Source organism: Nerophis lumbriciformis, linkage group LG11 (genome assembly GCF_033978685.3).
Source record: "Nerophis lumbriciformis linkage group LG11, RoL_Nlum_v2.1, whole genome shotgun sequence".
Taxonomy (NCBI): Eukaryota; Metazoa; Chordata; class Actinopteri; order Syngnathiformes; family Syngnathidae; genus Nerophis; species Nerophis lumbriciformis.
This window is the reverse complement of record NC_084558.2, coordinates 30,524,655-30,550,827: the sequence shown is the minus strand read 5'-3', so window position 1 is coordinate 30,550,827 and position 26,173 is coordinate 30,524,655. Positions and strand designations below refer to the sequence as shown.

Sequence of the window (26,173 nt, the reverse complement as noted above, 5' to 3'; positions counted from 1 at the left end):
CTGCTGCCAATCAAATGGTGAATAAGATACTCTTTAGGGTTCATATGTTTGTAAATCTGACTGTGATTAAGTCAGTGCCTCACCAGCCATCAACCTCACCGCACGTCACTGGCCTATAGGCAACATGAATGAGGAATTATTTTATCATGTGATTTGGCTGTCTCCATACGTTTCACAATGCCATGATGACAGCCGTGCTAATGTTGGAACCCATTTCCTCAGCGTTTCAGCATATTGAGAACGAAATAGGTACTGACACTACCCATATCCACATCCGAAAAGATCAAAAATATATTTTGCCGTCAGCTCGAATACAAATCGAGACACAGGCTAACGGGCATATATTTCCCCCGTTAGCCTATATGTCGATGTGTCATTGACTGGGCTAGAATACTAAGCATTACACTGGGAGCAAAGCACCACCACACTAAGCATTCATTACACGAACATATCAGCTTTGTTAGACAAGATCATAGAAGGTATTGGACAATATAGTTGACATACGAAATGTCCATTTCCATGTACAAACCCCGTTTCCATATGAGTTGGGAAATTGTGTTAGATGTAAATATAAACGGAATACATCCATCCATCCATCCATTTTCTACCGCTTATTCCCTTTTGGGGTCGCGGGGGGCGCTGGAGCCTATCTCAGCTACAATCGGGCGGAAGGCGGGGTACACCCTGGACAAGTCGCCACCTCATCGCAGGGCTAAACGGAATACAATGATTTGCAAATCCTTTTCAACCCATATTCAATTGAATGCACTACAAAGACAAGATATTTGATGTTCAAACTCATAAACTTTATTTTTTTTTTGCAAATAATAATTAACTTACAATTTCATGGCTGCAACACGAGCCAAAGTAGTTGGGAAAGGGCATGTTCACCACTGTGTTACATGGCCTTTCCTTTTAACAACACTCAGTAAACGTTTGGGAACTGAGGAGACACATTTTTTAAGCTTCTCAGGTGGAATTCTTTCCCATTCTTGCTTGATGTACAGCTTAAGTTGTTCAACAGTCCGTCTCCGTTGTGGTATTTTAGGCTTCATAATGCGCCACACATTTTCAATGGGAGACAGGTCTGGACTACAGGCAGGCCAGTCTAGTACCCGCACTCTTTTACTATGAAGCCACGTTGATGTAACACGTGGCTTGGCATTGTCTTGCTGAAATAAGCAGGGGCGTCCATGGTAACGTTGCTTGGATGGCAACATATGTTGCTCCAAATCCTGTATGTACCTTTCAGCATTAATGGCGCCTTCACAGATGTGTAAGTTACCCATGTCTTGGGCACTAATACACCCCCATACCATCACAGATGCTTGCTTTTCAACTTTGCGCCTATAACAATCCGGATGGTTCTTTTCCTCTTTGGTCCGGAGGACACGACGTCCACAGTTTCCAAAAACAATTTGAAATGTGGACTCGTCAGGACCACAGAACACTTTTCCACTTTGTATCAGTCCATCTTAGATGAGCTCAGGCCCAGCGAAGCCGACGGCGTTTCTGGGTGTGGATGATAAATTGTTTTCGTCTTGCATAGGAGAGTTTTAACTTGCACTTACAGATGTAGCGACCAACTGTAGTTACTGACAGTGGATTTCTGAAGTGTTTCTGAGCCCATGTGGTGATATCCTTTACACACTGATGTCGCTTGTTGATGCAGTACAGCCTGAGGGATCGAAGGTCACGGGCTTAGCTGCTTACGTGCAGTGATTTCTCCAGATTCTCTGAACCCTTTGATGATATTACGGACCGTAGATGGTGAAATCCCTAAATTCCTTGCAATATCTGGTTGAGAAAGGTTTTTCTTAAACTGTTCAACAATTTGCTCATGCATTTGTTGACAAAGTGGTGACCCTCGCCCCATCCTTGTTTGTGAATGACTGAGCATTTCATGGAATCTACTTTTATAGCCAATCATGGCACCCACCTGTTCCCAATTTGCCTGTTCACCTGTGGGATGTTCCAAATAAGTGTTTGATGAGCATTCCTCAACTTTATCAGTATTTATTGCCACCTTTCCCAACTTCTTTGTCACGTGTTGCTGGCATCAAATTCTAAAGTTAATGATTATTTGCACCAAAAAAAAAAATGTTTATCAGTTTGAACATCAAACATGTTGTCTTTGTAGCATATTCAACTGAATATGGGTTGAAAATGATTTGCAAATCATTGTATTCCGTTTATATTTACGTCTAACACAATTTCCCAACTCATATGGAAACGGGGTTTGTATTACAAGTAATATGAAAACGTAAATGCCTTACTTACCTATCAAAGAGGACATTAGAAAGTTTGGAGTAAGATGAAAAAATCTTCTCTGCCTTCAATCGTGTCCAATTTTCAAAGGCATCCCCGATACAAATCCTCGTTTTGTTCCGGGCTTTGTCATGAATAAGTTGAGAATCGTAACAACACCTTTTAGATTTACTCAGGTCTGCGGTGCGTAACTGTCAACCTGGATGTAACACACTCACGGACTTTCTAATTGGTCAAACGGTGAAGGGCGGGACATCGAAATGAAAACAATAACAAGATTTCAGGGCTGTAAATCTAATTTTGAAATGAGCATATCCCGGCTGAACTACTGTTATCAGTTATAGAGGTATTAGAAAAGAACATGATTTATTAATGCCGTTTGACATATCAGAGCCATTTAATCACGACTTGACATTAAATTATTACATATGGCACCTTTAAATTTATACATATGGCACCCTTAAATTTAGTCTCCTTCCACCACCAAAGTATAGCTGACATCAAAGACATGCGCAGTAAGGATCATTCCAACCCAAATTTCGGAAGATGTGTTTTTCATGTGCTACAATCCAAATGACTTTCGGCATAAACCACCCATCTCGATCGGAATGAAATTTTGATCCAAACGTGTGATTTGGTCAGAATATTTACATGAAGCATTTTTATTCCAGTTCGGCTTTTAACACGATTAAATGTGTCCATGTGAACGCCATGAAGGATTTTCTTCCGTGCCAGGCTGGCTGGCAGTGTTTCGCTGCTACTGGGCAGAAGCGGTCATTTGTCCCAGCGCGGTGCGTTCAAAACACTTACCAAAACAACGTTTTTAAGTTGCTGCCCAGCGGGATATAATATGTATACACAGTATGTCTCTCTTTGACAAAATAAATCAAAGTGATGCGTATGCGGCGGGATAAAAGAAAATTAACTCAGTATAGCCTAAAGTAGTCTGCAGTCACATAGCAAATGTCACGCATTTGGGAATGCACACAGCAACTAACTAACTTGGCAGCCTCAAAGCAGCAAACATTCGTACAACAATCTCCCGACAAAGACGCAGCACCAGCTGGACTTAAATAGAGAAGACTGAACACAAAACAGGTGCGCTGGGAAACAAAGTAAAGCTGCTGCAGGACACTCACAACAGAAGTAGAACTACAAAATAAGTGCGCAGGACAGGAACTCAACATTAAACATGGAAAAACTAACAAACTCAAAGGCATGATCTTGTGTGAACAGATAATGATAGTGACACCTGTTCATCTGCAATATATATTATATAATAATAATAATAAAAATATAGTATTAATGATCCATCCATCTATCCATTTTCTACCGTTTGTCCCTCTTGGGGTCGCAGGGTTGCTGGAGAATATCCCAGCTGCACTATTATTCTAATAATAATAATAGTATATTAATTTGTTTTCATCTTATTTTGTGTTAAAACATAGAAATAAAGACATTTGAGCAGATTGGAATTTTTTTCACAAAGATTTCCTTGTGGAATAGCTGATGCGGCCCAGTGGCCCCCAGGGGAATTGAGTTTGAGACCCCTGCACTAAACCTTTGTGCAATGTTATGTTTGTGTTATGTGACATGTTTTGATCAAAAAGCCTCTATGGGGTTAACATGAGAGACAGCAGATTGTTCAGATCGACCAACATCAATCTACACTCATGAACATAACCTGTGGAGTCCCCCAGGGGTCGATACTGGGACCCACACTATTTATAATGTATATCAATGAAATATGTAAAGTATCAACACTGCTGAAGTTCATCCTCTTTGCTGACGATACAACCATTACATGTGCAGGTGACGACATGAAGCAACTTCTGGCCTCTGTAACTGAGGAGATGATCAAGTTAAAAACTTGGTTTAATACCAACAAATTGTCTCTGAATTTAAAGAAGACCAAAATCATGCTATTTAGCAATCGCAAAAGTAATATACCCATCAGGATTGTTATTGATGATACACCAATAGAATATGTTCAACAAAATTCATTTTTAGGAGTTGTAATAGATGAAAATATCTCGTGGAAGCCTCATATAAGTTACCTGAGAACAAAAGTTGCTAAATGTGTTGGAATGATGAGGAGATCATGTCATTTATTGAACACTAATGCTCTGCTGTTATTGTATCATTCATTTATTATGTCATATTTAAACTATTGTGTTGAAGTCTGGGGAAATTGTTATAAATCTCATCTACAGCCTTTAATCACTCTGCAGAAAAAGGCCATTAGGATTGTGTCCAATGTTCACTACAGACATCATTCAAATCCACTATTCATGGAGTTAAAGCAACTGCACGATGTGATCAACTTTAAAACTGCTCAAATTATGTTTAGGGCACCCCAAAACTCTTTACCATCCAATATACAGAACCTATTCCAGGATAGAGATGCTCACCATAGTTATAGTCTAAGAAGAAACAACAAATTATATTTTCCTAAATTTAGAACAACTTTAAAATCAATGTGCATTTCAGTGCGTGGAGTCAGTCTGTGGAACAACTTAGGGCAGTGTTTTTCAACCACTGCGCCGCGGTACACCAGTGTGCCGTGAGATACAGTCTGGTGTGCCGTGGGAGATTATTTAATTTCACCTATTTGGGGTAAAAATATTTTTTCCAAACCAGTAATTATAGTCTGCAAATGATATGTCAGTGCTGCCTATCGACAGAATAATCGTGTAATACTCTTCCATATCATTAGGTGGCAGCCGGTAGCTAATTCTTTGTAGATGTCGGAAACAGCGGGAGGCAGTGTGCAGGTAAAAAAGTATCTAATGCTTAAACCAAAAATAAACAAAAGGTGAGTGCCCCTAAGAAAAGGCATTGAAGCTTGGGGAAGGCTATGCAGAACGAAACTAAAACTGAACTGGCTACAAAGTTAATAAAAAGAGAATGCTGGACGACAGCAAAGACTTACTGTGGAACTAAGACGGCGCCCACAAAGTACATCCGAACATGACTTGACAATCAACAATGTCCCCACAAAGAAGGATAAAAAACAACTGAAATATTCTTGATTGCTAAAACAAAGTAGATGCGGGAAATATCACTCAAAGGAAGACATGAAACTGCTACAGGAAAATACCAAAAAAAGCCACCAAAATAGGAGCGCAAGACAAGAACTAAAACTACACACAGGAAAACAGCAAAAAAAAACTCCAAATAAGTCAGGGAGTGATGTGATAGGTGGTGACAGTACACCTACTTTGAGACAAGAGCTATATTGATGCATGCTTGGTTATGGTTTAAAGTCATACCCAACAATTGCGACAACGACTCTTTACTGTCAACTGAGTTTCGTTTTTTAATGATTTCTGCTGGTGGTGTGCCTCTGCATTTTTTCAACGCCAAAAATGTGACTTGGCTCAAAAAACATTGAAAAACACTGACTTAGGGGACGAGTTATAAACCTGTTCTAACATGATTACATTTAAAAGACTGTACTGAAGAAGTACGAGGAGGAAAGAGAGTGATGCCCTCAGCACAGAGCGATGAGAGAGAGGTGTATGGTCAGAGAGTGTTTGGGCCTGTGTGTGTGTGTGTGTGTGTGTGTGTGTGTGTGTGTGTGTGTGTGTGTGTGTGTGTGTGTATGTGTATGTGTGTGTTTTGTCTCGTCTTGTCTTGTCTTATACTAACAGTGGTACAATTGTATTGTTAGTGTACAGGAGCTTTTCTTGTTTTTGTTTGTATAGTATTGTTCTTGTATTATATTGTTTATGTTAAATGTGGAATGAGTGAGAGGGGTTGGGATATTATAAGCATTTGCTTCATCCAACCCCTTTTCAAGCCTTGCATAAATGTCTCTGCCAAAATGTAAAAAAAAAAGTGTGTTGTTGTACTGTGCAGGTTTGAAATAAATAATTCAATTCAATTCAATTCAATTCAAAATTTAAAAAAAAAAAAAAAAAAAAAAAAGATTAGTATTTTTGTTCAAGTTTTTTGAGAGATTTGACAAAAAAAAGGTCTCAAAATATGAATCCAAAATGTTTTTTGGACATTGAAATTGTCAAATTTAACAAGGATAAAAACCTCTTAGGAAAAATAATGTATAAAGTTAAAGTTAAAGTACCAATGATTGTCACACACACACTAGGTGTGGCGAGATTATTCTCTGCATTTGACCCATCACCCTTGATCACCCCCTGGGAGGTGAGGGGAGCAGTGGGCAGCAGCGGTGGGCAGCAGCGGTGGCCGCGCCCGGGAATCATTTTGGTGATTTAACCCCCAATTCCAACCCTTGATGCTGAGTGCCAAGCAGGGAGGTAATGGGTCCCATTTTTATAGTCTTTGGTATGACTCGGCCGGGGTTTGAACTCACAACCTACCGATCTTAGGGCGGACACTCTAACCACTAGGCCACTGAGTAGGTGGCCTATTGGAGTGACACAACAATTTGCTGAAAAGACAAAAAAAAAGCCAGCCTTTGTCCCCTGAGGGTTAAAGATGATTATTGATTGCTTTGTCTACTTGACCTATAACATCCAGTTAACTTCCTCTTCAGCAAGCAAGGAGGAAGAGAAGAATAAAGAAGATGAAGAAGAGGAGGAATAATCACATGAAGAAGAAGTAGCCACGTTGTTATCAAAATGTTGCTAAGCTTACTCGCTCTTCTCTTTTTGCCACAGTTTGGCCACCCAGCTGAAAGCTGTTCACATTTAGTGGCAGCCGCTGCAATGTTAGCGTCAGTTGGCATGAGAGTGTGGTGAAGATGACAACATGGTTCCTCATTCATCACATTCACGTCACATCGAGTGGTACCTGGAGTTGAGAGGCATGCGGCAGGGCACCGAGTCCCGGATGCAAGAACTGGTACCCGGGTCGGCCGGCTCCACGATGACAAAGGGCCTCTCCTCCAGTGTGACCACGCGCAGGTGCTGGGCGTCGTCAAGCGGCTTCAGGAAGGAGCCATAACGTGACCAAGGGTGGTATCGAAGCCGCAGGTGGCCGTTCTCCCATGAGCCAACCTGCAAGCGCACACACACACACACACACACACACACACACACACACACACACACACACACACACACACACACACACACACACACACACACACACACACACACACACACGTGTCATTTGTTGCTAAAACATGTACAAATACAAATATTCCAGCATCAACTGCAGTTCGCTTAGCATTAACCTTCCCTCCCACTAACTGGTTTGTTGTTTCCTGACTGAGTGAGACACATGAAGCTAATTCAAGTGGTCTAAAATGAGATTATTAGCAATGGCGTGATGTCATGCTTCCATCTTGTTCCTCTCCACACCCCCCATGGTGACATGGAATGGCAAGCTTCCTGGCTGGAGGACAAAGAAATCTTATTTGCATCATGTCCCGCTGTCAACACACACATTCACCCAGACACATACACGAAATCCGATGCATGGGGGGTCCAACCTTTTTCCAAAGGGAAAACACATGCAAACTCAAAAGATGAAGGGAGGATTTTGTTATTGTTAATAGTGTAAAAAAAACATACTGTATCATTATTAGCTTTTTGTGTATTTTTCTTGTTATGTTATGCCATTTTGCACTCCCCCATTTATTATTATTTGTTGTTAAAGAAAATTAATCGAAAAAAATCTGATTTGTTTTTTTAAATGTGTTTTTAGATTGTGCCGAGGGCCAATAAATGCAATTAAAAATTAAAAAAAATACATAGGTAAATAAAATACAAAAGTCATGTTTTTTTTTGTTTGTTTGGTAAATTGTATTATTTAGAATGTTCCATGGACCAATAAATAAACATTTTGCCAAATAAATAAAAAAATAACTACAAATGTCATATTTTTTTTTTGTTTATTTTAATTTTTAGAATATGCTGTGGGCAAAGAAACATTTTGTTAAAAAAAAAGAAGCTATTTTTGTCCATTTTTCCTGTTTTTGTTTAGATGTATTTGAAGGCCAATAAACAAGCTGTGGGCTATTGCGTAGATTTTAAAATGTGTTTTGTTTAATCGAGACAGCTGGTACCCGACTGCAGCCTTTTTCACTTCCCATCGTACATTGTGGGAACAGCTGGCTCCTCCATGTGAGCAAACAGGAGCACCCCCTCCACAATAAAAGCACGAGCCGAGAGCGTGGCTACGTTCATAAATATTAATTCTGGATGATGTAACAGGTGAGAGCGGACACGCTGTATTGCTCATGAAATCTTTTTTTTCCCCGTTAATAACATTCATTCACACTTGCATGACTACATGGCTGCGTCTTGCTGCGAGTTGGGGGCTGCAAATATGGACAACCATGAGCAGAGATGCTGGAGGCCAATCAGGAAACCTCAAGCAGATCAAATAATGAAATAATTAAAAGTTGTCTAATTTCAAACACCAACTGTTGGAGATGTGAAAAAGAAGAACCACCCCCTCACCCAGGATTGAGTGCAAAAGGTGGAGCAATACCCGCCGCGATTTGTCTCCCATCTGACGCCGCTGTCCTAATTAAGGGATGTAGCAAGCAGATAAGCTGCACAATTTAATATAGCAGCGAGGCTGTGATGTTGTTACACGCTCGTCCAATAAATGAATCACCTTCAACACAATTTGTCTGCTTTTGGTTGATTTTTAATTGGAAGGAACCATTTGCATGTTAAAAACTACACAGAAATCCAAACTAAATCACAGTTTCCATTCACATTTTCATGTGAGCTAATTTACAACTATTTTATATAACGAGTTGCCCCATTTTACTCAAATTACTTAAAATAATATCTAAACAACCGACGTATATTCACGAAAATATGGAGAAGCTGCTGATGGTGTGTGTTTCACGGAAAAGCAGCTCGAAAGAGATACCATAGAAGTCCACTTGTCAAGGTAAATGTACATTATTATTATAATTAGGGATGTCCAATAATATCGGACTAATATCGCAAATTATCGGTTTCGTTTTCAAAATTATCGGTATCGGTTTCAAAAAGTAAAATGTATGACTTTTCAAAACGGCGCTGTGTACACGGACATAGAGAGAAGTACAGAGCGCCAATAATCCTTAAAGGCACTTCCTTTGCGTGCCGGCCCAGTCACATAATATCTACGGCTTTTCACACACACAAGTAAAAGCAAAGCATACATGGTCAACAGCCATACAGGTCACACTGAGGGTGGCCATATAAACAACTTTAACACTGTTACAAATATGCGCCACACTGTGAACCCACACCAAACAAGAATGACAAACACATTTCGGGAGAACATCCGCACCGTAACACAACATAAACACAACAGAACGGATACCCAGAACCCCTTTCAGCACTAACTCTTCCAGGATGCTACAATATACACCCCCACTACTCCCTACCAACCCCCCACCACCACCTCAAACCCGCCCCCCCAACCCCGCTCACCTCAACCTCCTCATGCTCTCTCAGGGAGAGCATGTCCCAAATTCCAAGCTGCTGTTTTGAGGCATGTTAAAAAAAAATAATGCACTTTGTGACTTCAATAATAAATATGGCAGTGCCATGTTGGCATTTTTTTCCTTAACTTGAGTTGATTTATTTTGGAAAACCTTGTTACATTGTTTAATGCATCAAGCAGGGTATCACAACAAAATTAGGCATAATAATGTGTTAATTCCACCACTGTATATATCGATATCGGTTGATATCGGAATCGGTAATTAAGAGTTGGACAATATAGCAATATCGGATATCGGCAAAAAAGCCATTATCGGGCATCTCTAATTATAATACTTCATAAAACTACGCAAGTTGTTTGTAATACATTCTATTGTATTGTTTTTCATACAATATTTCCTATATAAAGGTCCCTTTTTCTTTTAAAAGGCATGTTACATGTTCACATTGTGCTGCGTTAGGGTGTGCACAAGATAAGGTACTACCATATTATTTTAGAAAATGAAAACTATTTTTTTGGTAAACTACTCCTCAACTTCTGTATGTGCGCGCCAAAGGGGTTACATCGCTAACAAATAGGTCCGCTTTTGTCGACACTTGTTGTGGTATTGTCAACTTTTTCATTACACAGCAACATAACTCCTGTCGCGTAAAAACGTGCACATAATGATTTCTGGTGTGCAAAGTTTTAATAATGAAGGCTTAGCATCTGTAACTTCGGGCCTATGACGGCAACTAAGAAAAGGCATCCTTTTTTTGTTTGCTACCGCAGGAAAGATTTACGCATGTACGGAAGCTATATTGTTATTGTAGTCAAAACTAGGGGTGTGACGATACAACTTTTTCACTTACGATATGAGTTTTAGCCCATGTTGATATTGATCTGATACGATATCCGCCCAAATCATACATACTTTTATTTACTCAGAAAACAATGAGATGTATGAAAAACCCTAACATATTTATTATTAACCATCTGGAATGGAAATACACAGTCTTTAAATTATAGTGGTAATAGTTTTTGGTGACGCCTTGCGGCCACAAGAGTTCATTAAGTTACGCTCATGACTGAATGAATGATGCAGACACGTGTGTTATTGGATTCTTTCAAATTTGCCTTGGAAACTTTGTATCTGTAAGTAATATACTAAAGTACTTAAGAAGAATTAGTGTAACTGCCAGCCAAGAATGTTAAAATAACATTTAAAAGCAGACAATACGACATGTAAAGCTGCTGATGGTGTGTTTGACGGGAAAACAGCTGCAAGGAGATATGGTAAAAGTCCACTCTCTAAGGTAAATGATGTACAATGTTATTACATTACTTCATAAAATTACTGTAGTTTTTAGTACTACATTCTATTCAATAGACCTGGGAAATTATTTTGACTTGGGGCCACAGTGAGAGTAAACAATGCCTCCGGGGGCCCGGTGTGTATGTGTGTATAAATATACATATATATATATATATATATATAATTACAGATATATAATTATATATATATAATTATATATATATATATATGGGGCTTCACGGTGGCAGAGGGGTTAGTGCATCTGCCTCACAATACGAAGGTCCTGAGTAGTCTTGGGTTCAATCCCGGGCTCGGGATCTTTCTGTGTGGAGTTTGCATGTCCTCCCCGTGACTGCGTGGGTTCCCTCCGGGTACTCCGGCTTCCTCCCACTTCCAAAGACATGCACCTGGGGATAAGTTGATTGGCAACACTAAATTGGCCCTAGTGTGTGGATGTGAGTGTGAATGTTGTCTGTCTATCTGTGTTGGCCCTGCGATGAGGTGGCGACTTGTCCAGGGTGTACCCCGCCTTCCGCCCGATTGTAGCTGAGATAGGCTCCAGCGCCCCCCGCTACCCCAAAGGGAATAAGCGGTAGAAAATGGATGGATGGATGGATATATATATATATATATTGTATATATAGCTGCTGTACAGTATGTGTGCTTAGGTTCCTTTTATCAGGAACACCAAACCAAAAACTCCCAATAATGTCTGATTAAATGCTAAAGATGCTAAATGCCAAAAACGATATGGAAAAACGGAATACAATGGAATGGAAATCTGACAACCAGAACGTACATGAAAATAAAGAATGTGGGATTTATAATATCAACTATGAATGATAAAACACTGAATAATAACAACATATGAATGCCGCTCCTCTTTTAATTCTCAGACCACCTCTTCAATCGGTATATTTTACAATCAAAGAAAACGCAACAATAATACAGCAAACAAGGCAAAATATGAACATGACGGCTAAAAAACACCAACAATCTAATATAATATCACTTTTCTGCAGAACTTTGTTGTAAAAATCAATCCCTGACATTCGCATTTTCAGGCTGGCGGCTCTGGAAACAAACCCCGCGCATTGAAATACTTTCTTTAGTTTAAGACTTACGGTCGTTTGAAAACAGCACTGCACATCATAATGGCAGCTACAGTTTTGATGTTAAAGGTTGACAAAAATGATTTGGAAATGTCCGGCAGGCAGGATTGGAAATCTTAACAGGCCGTATGCGGCGTGCGGGCTTTAATTTGCCCAGGTGTGCTCTATTGTATTGTTTTATACAAATATACATTTGCTTTTATTTTTAAAAGGCATGTTACATGTTAAATTGTGCTGTTTTTGGGGAGGGGATTTCAATTGATTTCAATGAGAGACGTTTAAGTGTTTTGGGTTAAGAGCTCACATAAAGCTCATCATTTTAGATTGGCTCGGTGCGGCTACTTCAGTAATGCGGACGCTGTATCGATCCGTTGTGGTGAAGAAGGAGCTGAGCCGGAAGGCAAAGCTCTCAATTTACCGGTCGATCTACGTTCCCATCCTCACCTATGGTCATGAGCTTTGGGTTATGACCGAAAGGACAAGATCACGGGTACAAGCGGCCGAAATGAGTTTCCTCCGCCGGGTGGCAGAGCTCTCCCTTAGAGATAGGGTGAGAAGCTCTGTCATCCGGGGGGAGCTCAAAGTAAAGCCGCTGCTCCTCCACATCGAGAGGAGCCAGATGAGGTGGTTCGGGCATCTGGTCAGAATGCCACCCGATCGCCTCCCTCGGGAGGTGTTTAGGGCACGTCCGACCGGTAGGAGGCCACGGGGAAGACCCAGGACACGCTGGGAAGACTATGTCTCCCGGCTGGCCTGGGAACGCCTCGGGATCCCCCGGGAAGAGCTGGACGAAGTGGCTGGGGAGAGGGAAGTCTGGGCTTCCCTGCTTAGGCTGCTGCCCCCGCGACCCGACCTCGGATAAGCGGAAGAAGATGGATGGATGGATGGATTTTAGATTGGCAGTCCCATGGAGAATAATCTAATCCCGTAAAATCACGCCACGATAACTTCAAAATAAAGACAGCTTCAGATTGTTTCCTTTGTTTAAAAATAGAACAAGCACATTCTGAAAATGTACAAATCATATTGTTGTTGAGTCTTTTTTCACACTTACATGTCGTTATTTATATTTTCTGAATAAATTATGAGATAATGTTCATCAGTCAACTCATTGGTGTTGATTTTCAATCTATCAAGATAAAACAATTATATCAAAATCAAATTACAGGATGTCATTCATGTAGTTTGATCATTTTCCTCGACTGATGTGCTAACATCATGTGGTTTATTTTGTACATATGTAGTATAATCTACAAAGATACAAAGAATTGCTATTGCAACATCCAGTGGACACATTTAAAACAGCTGTTTCTGTCACGGTCAGGGCGCATTCCAATACGCCCTCATCCTTGCTCTCTGCTTGTCGCACCTTGGGACACGCCCACGGCCGCGCACATCCAGGGACGCGCCGCGCACATCCAGGGACGCGCCGCGCGCGTCTCCGCCCTGCAGCAGCCGCCAGCTGCAATCCATCCATCCATCCATTTTCTAACGCGTATCCCTTCGGGGTAGCGGGGGGGTGCTGGAGCCTATCTCAGCTACAATCGGGCAGAAGGCGGGGTACACCCTGGACAAGTCACCACTTCATCGCAGGCCAGCTGCAATCATTCACTGGCAATCAGCGCACCTGCCTGTAATGATCGAGCTGCCTTCTTAAACCTGCATAAACTGCCATGCCTCGCCGGAGTATAACCTTCTGTTCGCGTACAGTAAGCCACGTCCTGCTCTATGCAAACCTTCCTTCGCTCTCTGTGTTTTCCTCCGTCGTGTTTATATGGTCTCACGTTTTCCCTTGTCGTCCTTCCTGCAGTCTGCCTTTGTTCCACGTGTCGAGCTGTGCGTCTCGACATACCTCGTTTCTCCCCCTGCTTCCCGGACTGCCTCTTGGATCTCGACCTCCCATTTGGACACGGATCTCTCTCTTCCCCTGGACTTCCTCGTCTCTCGTTCAACACTTGGTAACACACACTTCAGCTAACTACACACATAGCCTTACACCACATACACTTTTGGATCTCGTTCACACTACGTTTCCTTGTTTTATATTATTATTGTTTTATTATTATATATATGGTCTATATATAATAAATCTTTGAACATTACAGCCCCCTGTTGTCTGAGCCGTCATCTCCCCTCTGTAACCATAACAGTATACTCCGGCCAAATTAAATATAAAGACCTGACGGCACAGTTTTTCTTTAGCTCCGCCCCCAGTGACTTTAGACCCGCCCCAGTAATTTTTTTTATTTATTCTTTTGCTTGCCCCTCTCAGGATGTCTTTTTCTTTTACCTACACCCTGGACAATTTTTCTAGCCCTCCTCAACACTCTTTCAAGGGACTGTTTAACTCCAATATGGGGATGGAGGAATTTACCCGTCGCCTGGACACCCTCCTCCCACCCTTAGTGTCTGTTCCTCAGGGTACTGGAAGCGTCTGGAATCCGCCTTTGGAGGGGAGTGGGGGGTGGTACCGATGGCCGTGCTGGTGAGGTAGCACAGCTGCGGCCAGCAAGACCGCTACCACCGATCTTTCGGTTTGCCTGTCCGCACCCACCAACCACGCTACCATCACCAGCACCACCAGTTCCCAGGCTAGCCCCCGAGCTAGCACGAGTCCCCAGGCTAGTCCCCGAGCTAGCACTAGCCCCCGAGCTAGCACCAGCCCCCGAGCTAGCACAAGTCCCCAGGCTAGCCTCCGAGCTAGCACCAGTCCCCGGGCTAGCCTCCAAGCTAGCACCAGTCCCCAGGCTAGCCTCCGAGCTAGCACCAGTCCCCGGGCTAGCCTCCAAGCTAGCACCAGTCCCCAGGCTAGCCTCCGAGCTAGCACCAGTCCCCAGGCTAGTCCCCGAGCTAGCAACTGTTCTCGGGCTGACCCCCGTGTCTCCGCCAGCTCCCAGGCTGACCCCGGCATCTCCGCCGGCAGCACCGACCTCTGCACCTCGGCAGGCAGCGCCGACCTCAGCGCCTCGGCCGGCTCCGCCGACCTCTGCACCTAGGCCAGCAGCACTGGCTTCAGCACCTCGGCAAGCTCCTCAGCTGCCCCCCTCGTCTCCGGCTCCGATGACGTCTGCTGCTTCCATGCCGACGACGTCTGCTGCTTCCACGCCGCCGCCGACGTCTGCTGCTACTTCCACGCCTCAGACGACGTCTGCTGCTGCTTCCACGCCTCAGACGACGTCTGCTGCTGCTTCCTCGCCTACGACGACGTCTGCTGCTGCTTCCACGCCTCAGACATCATCCTCTTCGCCTCCGACGTCTCCTCCTCGTTTCCGGCGAGACGCACCATGGCGCCACTCGCGTCCACCTTCCCGACGGCCAGGAAGGTGGCCGTTCCTTGGTCGTCCGCCTCGCCGGCCTCAGCGGCAGTCTACTCGTCGCCGCCACAAGACCCGCCCCCGATTGTTTCGGGGACACTTGGGCCGGCGATCCACCACCAGTTCGCCCCACCGCCCTCGCTTGACTTTTGTTCCTGTGGTTTTTGTGGTTCGACTTCTTGGACATTTGGGATCTGTCCATAAGGAGGGGCTCTTTGAACATTACTGCCCCCTGGTGTCTGAGCCTTTTTTCCCAATGTAACCATAACAGTTTCCTTCATTAAAAAATTTCAGGTTAATTTTTATACTTAGCAAAGTCAGACCGCGGGCCGGATAAAACCTGTTTGCGGGCCTGATCTGGCCGTCGGGCCGTACGTTTCACAATGTCAAAGCATACAACCAAATAACCACAAGGACATATGGAAACATAAGAATATATATTGATATATGCTCAAATGGAGGAACATGATGTCTTTATTATCTCCTATTCTCTTATGTTTCTATCCAAAATCTTAGGTAAATGTGTCGACAACTGCTTATGTTGGTGTGAGCAGGGGCTTCATCTTCTGCATCACGTGATCCAAACGCAGTGTGATTCTCTTTCCTCATTTCAGAGGCGTAACAACAACAATGATATGAGCTTTCATAAAAACAATTAGTTGTGTAAAAGGAACAATATATGCTTCAATAAGGTAGAGTAAGCATAAAAGATGAGTAAGCGCAATAAGACTTACAGCGCAATCAAGAGCGTCTGACAAAGTAATAAAGTGGCACATAAAAAAAGGAGACGGTCGTTACGTGCACAAAGATGAACCGAAGACGGAAAAGAGGTAAAAATAAGTGAACTTTGCTCGGCAGTCAAACGGTGGAATTTGAATTTGGTTGGTGTGCTAACATTTCTTGGGATGCGAGTCTCGCTCGGAGGCAGAAAGTGTGAGGTCAGTGGGTCGGCTGGTTTGATCATTTATGTTGACAGACGAACAAAGGTTACCGCCAAAATAACATCAGCTCAGTCGAAGAAAGGTTCTTCTCTGATTGGACCGCAGGAGGTCATTAGAACTTGTCCTTTTGTCTAAATAGTGCATTGATGTGACTAAATGTGGAATAAATTCTCCATGTTTTTTTCTCAGGGGGTGAACAAAGTATTCGTATTTGATGTGACACAGAGAAGGTGTAGTTTTGCATCTTCGTACTCCAGTGTTTGCCAATCATTCATTTGGATTGGACCGCTACTTGTTCACCCTCACTCATTCACATTAAAACATTATACCGCACTTGGAGCCTCATTTACAAACTCCGTTTCCATATGAGTTGGGAAATTGTGTTAGATGTAAATATAAACGGAATACAATGATTTGCAAATCATTTTCAACCCATATTCAGTTGAATATGCTACAAAGACAACATATATTTTTTTTGCAAATAATCATTAATTTTAGAATTTGATGCCAGCAACACGTGACAAAGAAGTTGGGAAAGGTGTCAATAAATACTGATAAAGTTGAGGAATGCTCATCAAACACTTATTTGGAACATCCCACAGGTGAACAGGCAAATTGGGAACAGGTGGGTGCCATGATTGGGTATAAAAGTAGATTCCATGAAATGCTCAGTCATTCACAAACAAGGATGGGGCGAAGGTCACCACTTTGTCAACAAATGCGTGAGCAAATTGTTGAACAGTTTAAGAAAAACCTTTCTCAACCAGCTATTGCAAGGAATTTAGGGATTTCACCATCTACGGTTCGTAAAATCATCAAAGGGTTCAGAGAATCTGGAGAAATCACTGCACGTAAGCAGCTAAACCCGTGACCTTCGATCCCTCAGGCTGTACTGCATCAACAAGCGGCATCAGTGTGTAAAGGATATCACCACATGGGCTCAGGAACACTTCAGAAACCCACTGTCAGTAACTACAGTTGGTCGCTACATCTGTAAGTGCAAGTTAAAACTCTCCTATGCAAGGCGAAAACCGTTTATTAACAACACCCAGAAACGTCGTCGGCTTCGCTGGGCCTGAGCTCATCTAAGATGGACTGATACAAAGTGAAAAAGTGTTCTGTAGTCTGACGAGTCCACATTTCAAATAGTTTTTGGAAATTGTGGACGTCGTGTCCTCCGGACCAAAGAGGAAAAGAACCATCCGGATTGTTATAGGCGCAAAGTTGAAAAGCCAGCATCTGTGATGGTATGGGGGTGTATTAGTGCCCAAGACATGGGTAACTTACACATCTGTGAAGGCGCCATCAACGCTGAAAGGTACATACAGGTTTTGGAGCAACATATGTTGCCATCCAAGCAACGTTACCATGGACGCCCCTGCTTATTTCAGCAAGACAATGCCAAGCCACGTGTTACATCAACGTGGCTTCATAGTAAAAGACTGCGGGTACTAGACTGGCCTGCCTGTAGTCCAGACCTGTCTCCCATTGAAAATGTGTGGTGCATTATGAAGCCTAAAATACCACAACGGAGACCCCCGGACTGTTGAACAACTTAAGCAAAGGCCATGTAACACAGTGGTGAACATGCCCTTTCCCAACTACTTTGGCACGCGTTGCAGCCATGAAATTCTAAATGAATTATTATTTGCAAAAAAAAAAAAAGTTTATGAGTTTGAACATCAAATATCTTGTCTTTGTAGTGCATTCAATTGAATATGGGTTGAAAATGATTTGCAAATCATTGTATTCCGTTTATATTTACATCTAACACAATTTCCCAACTCATATGGAAACGGGGTTTGTATATATATATATATAAACAGCATGCTTAATGCATGTAGATTCCCTTCTTTCATAAAGACAAGAATATAAGTTAGTATATGATCTTATTCTGATGACTTTCATTAATTGGAATCAGACATGTACAGTAGTGCTGATTAGCTCCACAACTTCGAATTTACATTGTTGAGGGAAAAAATGTCCTCCTCTCCTTCCAATACCACATGAAAGTGGTAGGTTGTTAGCTTCTTATTTTTCCATCTTCCATACTTGTTTTTATACCCTTTAAAATAAATACGTTAGAGGAAAACGCCGCAGCTCGCTAGCTCGTGTGCGCTAGTTTTCTAAGACCCTTATTTTGTTAGCACGGGAAGGATGGAGCGGCACTTTTATTGTGAAGACAGGAACTGTTCGGTTGGTCTTTACAATTTTGCAGCAGTACGGTGCGAGGGTTGAAATAAAAACTGCTTCTTGCATTCCTGCCGGTCGTTCTTGTTTTTCTTCATACTGAGCTCACAGCAGCCAGCGTCATCTCACAAGATCCTCGGGTGCCGTGAATGTCAATCAAATGACGACGGTGACTTCATAGTGAAGATTGATGGTCGCTAATTTTTATGTCTATTTTTTTAATGCCTGGCTGGCGATCGACTGACACAATACGCTCGCGATCAACTTAATGGGCACCCTGCTTTAGGTCATCACCATATTCATGAGCTATTTAGCATGACCATGTATGAATGATTATGGGAGGAGTAGTGGGAGGACACTGGGGAGAAACTCTTCTGTGCACAATTCACTGCAGGTGTGATTTACAATGAGAAAAGTGCGTACAAGTGTGCGCAGCATGCTTTTATGAACAGAATTTCGTTGTGCGTGTATACATTATGAGGTTTGTGCTTGCGCAATGTTTTGTAAACAGGGGCCTGTAGATAAAATGTAAATAAACCTATAAACTGTAAATAAACCTATAATCAGTGAGTGGAAACACGGCGTAAGCACAAACTTCAGAATGTACGTACGTACATAAAAATGTCATGCACTAAAACAAGATTCTTATTTTAGGGCAACCTAAAGTTATATTTAATACAGGGGTCCCCAAACTACGGCCCACAGGAAGTCCCAAGTTTAAAAAAAAATATATATATATATATATATATATATATATTTTTTTTTTTAATTATAATTTTTTTAAATCTGTCTTTTCTAATCCATTTTCTACCGCTTGTTACTCTCGGTGTCTCCTAGCCGCTCAGGCAAATCATATTGTCTAAAAATGCATTTTCCCATCGATAACATGACAACATCGCACTCGGAATATACATAAACACATATATATATATATATATATATATATATATATATATATATATATATATATATATATATATATACACAGTCCGGCCCCCGGCCAAATTTTTTAACCCCCGAGTCAAAAAGTTTGGGGACCCCTGATTTAATAGAAAAAAACAATTGCGATATCAATATTTGACAGATCAGAGTGTCAGCTTCACATTAATTATATGTTTTATTTTGTCAAGTCTGTTAGTAAGAATGGTTGTCTGTCTCTCTGTGTTGGCCCTGCGATGAGGTGGCGGCTTGTGCAGCATCTAACTTACCTTCCTGCAGCTGGGATAGGCTCCAGACACCAACATGCATCAACTGAATTTGCTTTAATCAGGCCCTTAAGTAATCTAGTAGCTATGAAATTATAAAAGGATGTTTCTGAATAGGGCAGCACGGTGTCACAGGGGTTAGTACGTCTGCCTCACAATACAAAGGTCCTGAGTTCAATCCCGGGCTCGGTATCATTCTGTGTGGAGTTTGCATGTTCTCCCCGTGACTGCGTGGGTTCCCTCCGGGTACTCCGGCTTCCTCCCACCTCCAAAGACATGCACCTGGGGATAGGTTGATTGGCAACACTAAATTGGCCCTAGTGTGTGAATGTGAGTGTGAATGTTGTCTGTTTATGCGTGTTGGCCCTGGGATGAGCTGGCGACTTGTCCAGGGTGTACGCCGCCTTCCACCCAAATGCAGCTGGGATAGGCTCCAGCACCCCCCGTGACCCCGAAAGGGACAAGCGGTACAAAATGGATGGATGGGGTTTCTGAATAGACATTGTGTCTAATATTTTTCATATCTTTTGGTCCAAATATGTTGACCCACATGTAGGACGGAGGATTCTCTGTCCATCGTGTGTCTTTGCAGCGTGAGCACTCCTCTCTTAGAACCGTGTGTGTGGTACTATGTCAGTTTGCACGTCCTTTTCAAACGCGGTAAACAAAACGCAAAATAGTGCTCGCAAAATGTTGATGAATGTTAATAAATCACATTGCGCGTCCTGTATAATATATTTGCATTTTCTCCTCTCAGTATTGTGGGCGTTTGGTGATATATATATATATATATATATATATATATATATATATATATATATATATATATATATATATATATTTATTTTGAATTTTAGTGAAGACGCAAAATGGATTGCACGCCTTATTCTGCTCACTTAAAACCTCTAAAGGCCTTAGTGGCCACATGCGTGGACAGCACCTTTTAGCTCTTATTTCCAAAATTGTGTACACTACTGAATTGGGGTCTTATGGCCCTTATGTGGACACTTATACTGCCATCTGGTGGTGTCAGAAGAGTATAACATACAATGGATTTCGGGAAAAAAAAGTGTCAAAATAAGAATTAGCATGTCACTAAACATGAAGTACACGTTTTTTACTTATGGACTAAGAACATCGTATCAAAAGATGACTCTTAGATTTTATTGTAATTAGGGTCCAATAAGCCCAAATAGCAAAGAGAAATAAAAAAAAGCATGTAAAAAAACAGTTTGGGCCTTAAGAGGTTTGACGCAATCCACTTTACACACGTTTTGTGTGCGTGCTATCAAGTTTGCACGTTTTAGTACATGCAAACCTTTAGTAACAGAGGCCCTAAATGTGTTATAATAAGATAAATGTATTCATTTCCTAAATTCATAACAAGGTTGTAGCTAACAAAATGTGTTTTAATGCATATGTTTTGCTCTTTAGCCTTAAAACAATTACTTACCTCCCTGCCTATTTATACATTACTATTTTTAAAATAAAAACACTTCAATAATTCAAGACATTATAACAGCATGTATAATATAGCTACATAAATACAGTTATATACTTAAATATCAAAGCATTTACAAATAAATATACAATACATATACAATTGTGTTGGTACGTATTTTATAGTGCAATGTGTTTTTTATGTGAGTATGAGCTTTTTTTATGGAGACACCATCGGATGTTTATTTCTTTTTTTATTCAGTGCACATTATTGAACTAGTAAATGAGCCAGATGATAGCATTGTTGCTCATTTCCACTTGTAGTCCCCCATACCAGGGTGAGCGGCACTGGGAGCAAGGTGGGTTAAGTGTCTCTCCCAAGGACACAATGGCCGTGACTGGAATGAAAGCTGGATTCGCACCAGGAACCCTGAAGTTTCTGGATGACTGCTCTACCATCTGAACCACGTGTCTGAAATAATTGACCTGTGTCAAGTTGGCCTCCCTTGAAAATACTTAAATAACACTACCATTTGTTTGTGCTACATTTGTGCTGACATTTTTTTGGTCCATTATCAAGTTTTATGATACTAAAGTGTGTATTATTCATAACCACCCCATTTAACTTGTCAAAATCTCCCCAAACGTTTCCCAGTTGTTTGTGGTTTGTGCTGCATTTTCTTTTGTTTAACTATTATAGTTTGTATGTTATTAACGTGTTATTATTCATAACTGTGCTGCAAAATATGTTGTCTAACTATTTTATGTTTATGTTAATAACATGTTAATATTCATAAGCAGCCCCATAACCTGAAAACTATAATAGTTACACAAAAAAAATTGAAGCACAAACGTTTGGGGAGATTTTGACAAGATTGGGGGCTGGTTATGGATAATAAAACATTAATTTAAAAAAAAGTATAATAGTTAGAAAAACATGTTTGCAGCACATACGATACAAAGAAAATTTTGTGGAGATTTTGACAAGGTGGTTATGATTAACAACAAATTAATAACATAAAAACTAGGGATGATAAATGCGTTAAAATGTAATATCGGAAATTATCGGTATCGTTTTTTTCATTATCGGTATCGGTATCGTTTTTTTTTTTTTTTAATTAAATCAACATAAAAAACACAAGATACACTTACAATTAGTGCACCAACCCAAAAAACCTCACACCCCCATTTGCACTCATTCACACAAAAGGGTTGTTTCTTTCTGTTATTAATATTCTGGTTCCTACAATATATATCAATATATATCAATACAGTCTGCAAGGGATACAGTCCGTAAGCACACATGATTGTGCGTGCTGCTGGTCCACTAATACTACTAACCTTTAACAGTTAATTATACTCATTTTAATTAATTACTAGTTTCTATGTAACTGTTTTTATATTGTTTTACTTTCTTTTTTATTCAAGAAAATGTTTTTAATTTATTTATCTTGTTTTATAAATTTTTTTAAAAAGTACCTTATCTCCACCATACCTGGTTGTCCAAATTAGGCATAATAATGTGTTAATTCCACGACTGCATATATCGGTTGATATCGGTATCGGTTGATATCGGTATCGGTAATTAAAGAGTTGGACAATATCGGAATATCGGATATCGGCAAAAAGCCATTATCGGACATCCCTAATAAAAACTATAAAACGTAAAAAAAAAATAAAAACTAATAATTTCACCAAAAATTTTTGCAGCACAAACTTTTGGGACACGTTTGGGAAAATGTTGACAAGATGGGGGTTGGGGGTCTGGTTATGAACAATAAAACGTTAATAACAAACACTACAACAGCTATACAAAAAATGTTGCAGCACAAACCCGCACAAACGTAGTACCAACGAATGGGACACATTTGGGGAAATTTTGACATGGTTTGGGGGCTAGTTATGAATAAGAACATATTAGTCACATAAAAACTATAACAGTTTGACCCAAAAAAAATTGCTCTACAAATGTAGCAAAAACGTTTGTGGAGATTTTGATAAGGTGGCGGGTGTGGCGGGGGGTGGGAGGGGGCGGGGGCGAGTAATGAATAACAAAATGTTAGTAACATAAAAACTATAATAGCTACACCAGGGGTCGGCAACCCAAAATGGTGAAAGAGCCATATTGGACCAAAAATACAAAAACAAATCTGTCTGGAGCCGCAAAAAATCAAAAGCCTTATTACATACAGATAGTGTGTCATGAGATATAAACTGAATTAAGAGGACTTAAAGGAAACTAAATGCCCTCAAATATACCTACAAATGAGGCATAATGATGCAATATGTACATAGAGCTAGCCTAAATAGCATGTTAGCATCGATTAGCTTGCAGTCATGCAGTGACCAAATATGTCTGATTAGCACTCTACACATGTCAATAACATCAACAACACTCACCTTTGTGCATTCATGCACAACGTTAAAAGTTTGGTGGACAAAATGAGACAGAAAAAGAAGTGGCATAAAACACGTTCTAGAAAGTCGGAGAAAGTTATACATGTAAACAAACTACGGTGAGTTCAAGGACCGCCAAAATTAGTAGGACAAAACCGCGCTCACCAAAAACTCGAATCAGTGAAGCATGTTTAATATAAACAGTGTGCTTTATAACAATTAAGGAGGTTTGAGTCATGTTTGTGCTCCTACAGAAACCATATTAAAACAAAAAAAATGTTTTTTTCCCCTCATATTTTTTGCATTTTTCATACATTTTTGAAAAAGCTCCAGAGAGCCACTAGGGCGGCGCTAAAGAGCCGCATGCGGCTCTAGAGCCGCGGGTTGCCAACCCCCGAGCTACACAAAACGAGCACAAACATAACACAAACAAGGGACACGTTTGGGGAGATTTTGACAAGGTTGGGGGGGGTTATGAATGATAACACTTTGATAACATAAAAAATTGATCAAACAAAAACTAATAGATCATTTAAAAATTGCATCATAGACATAGCAAAAAAGTTTGGGAGAAGTTTGGGAACATTTTGACAAAGTGGGGGGACTGGTTATTGATAATAAAACATTAATAACATAAACACTGTCATAGTTAGTCAAAAAAATTGCAGCACAAACTAATTGGACAAGTTTGGGGAGATTTTGACAAGGTGAATGATGTCATTAGTCAGAAAATACATTTTAGAATAACTTAAAGTACCAGTAAAGTGGAAAAACAAGTTGACTTGATATGCTTTAATTGTGTATCATTGTATCTATTCAACCATATCCAATTGTATGTACAATTCGCAAAGTATGTAAAAAACCCTGTTTAAGCATCACAAAATGCCACAAATTCAGTAAGACATTTTGAATAGTCTGCTCCGAATACCTTTGGCTATTTCTGTAGATTGACATCCCTGGAGTAACACTTCTGCTCTCTGACCATAGTATCTGATCAGTCATACTGGAAACACGCAAAAATTAGAGAGTGATGTGCTGTCTATCATTCACAGCCCCTATATAAGACATGAACACATATGTTTTTTCTTTTTTTATGCATTCTAAGTCGTAAATGTATACACATATAAACAGTTTGCTAACAATGTATTAAATGGGGGCTCTCTAATTCGCCCACAAAACTCTCTAAATAAACAACCAAAACCCACAAACAATACTCTATATTGACCTGAATATTAACCAAATATTAGCGATGTTGGTATCAAAAGCGCTAACAGAGACAAACTAGCAAAGTAGCCCTCTGCTACATTTACAGAGAGATGCCCTGCTGCTCACCGCATCATCGCGTCTCGGCTCTTTAAAGTTGTTGTAGATCATAAATCATGCCTCTCATCTGGATATTAGGAAGATCTAAGCATGAGTCTTGAATTAATCTTTGGGGACACACAACAGAAGACAGTGTCTGCAGGGAGACTTTTCCTTGTTAACCCTTCGTGGGCATCATGATTAATGCTTCTCTTAATAGAGAAGATGTGGACATCCAATCAGTCGTCATCACAGTGAGAGCAGACACCGTACAGTAAGTGTCAGAATAATTGTATATAAGTTATCGCACAACTTGTTTGCTATGAGTTCAGGATGCCCTGCGTGAAGACAAAAGCTGTCTATAAACTTATCAAGCAAAAGGCAGACAGCTTGTAAACCTCCACTGTGTGCGATGGAATGCGTCGTAGAGGTGTCGGTTTCTCAGATCTTGGACAGCCAAAGGAAGGACCTTATCAGGACCCGAAATCTACAAGCAGAGAGGGGGCAAACCTGACACCACTCCGAGCACCTTTTTGTTTGAACTGTTTATGACCCAGTGCAGCAACTGTTTATGACCCCTCCCCTTAGAAGCAGCTGCAGCTATGTAATTAGGAAATGCCCAAATAAATGAGGAGGCGTGTGGAGCTTGTTCCTCAGAGCGGCGGGGTGACACTGTATGAGGGTGCAGGTCGACACGCTCTCCTCATGAGCTAAATTGAATCCTGTCTCTGTTTGATTCCTTGCTTCTTGTCTTGTTTAATAAATAGTTTGGTGTTTGAACCTGACAGTAAGCTATCGTTTATGTTTGTAGTTTGTATTTCTTGTTTAGCACTTGGCAATACTGCAACATGATGTTTAGTGTGTCAATAAAGCTGGATCTGTTTAGCAGGGCTTCTAAAACATGTAGCTCATCCTCCAAATATATTCAGGATCAACAATATAAGGTTCTGGATCATACATTTTCCTAAGGTAATAGTTGTTGGCTCTCAAAAAGACTGCATAATGACGATGACGTGTGTGGCTTGCTCATTATCTCTCAAAAAGGCTCGAGAATCTCTGTGAGTATGATACCATTTTGATCATATCTATTTATTCGCAAACTTTGTAAGCCTTTCGGTGTCATAAATCAGACATATATGATAATAGCTTCAAAACAGAGGCAACTCGTTTTTTCCACTCTACTGGTACTTTAAAAACGGTAACGGTACAAGCGAAAATTCTTACAGCACAAACCAGCACAAACGAATGGTAGTGTTGTTTTAATATTTGCAATTATAAAGGGGGGGCAATTTCACAAAGGTAAAAACGTGTTCTGTCGAGTCCCGTCGTTGCG

General features: G+C 40.9%; 1 protein-coding gene across 3 annotated transcripts in view; it reads right to left on the bottom strand.

Moving 5' to 3' along the window:
• grin2da (glutamate receptor, ionotropic, N-methyl D-aspartate 2D, a) overlaps positions 1-26,173 on the bottom strand; it is a 399,219-nt gene that overhangs the window by 108,800 nt on the left and 264,246 nt on the right. For all 3 annotated transcript variants that reach the window (XM_061966842.1, XM_061966841.1, XM_061966843.1), the window contains one exon: positions 7,042-7,247. In XM_061966842.1, coding sequence (XP_061822826.1) covers positions 7,042-7,247 — 206 coding nt within the window. The remainder of the gene's footprint in view (positions 1-7,041; positions 7,248-26,173) is intronic.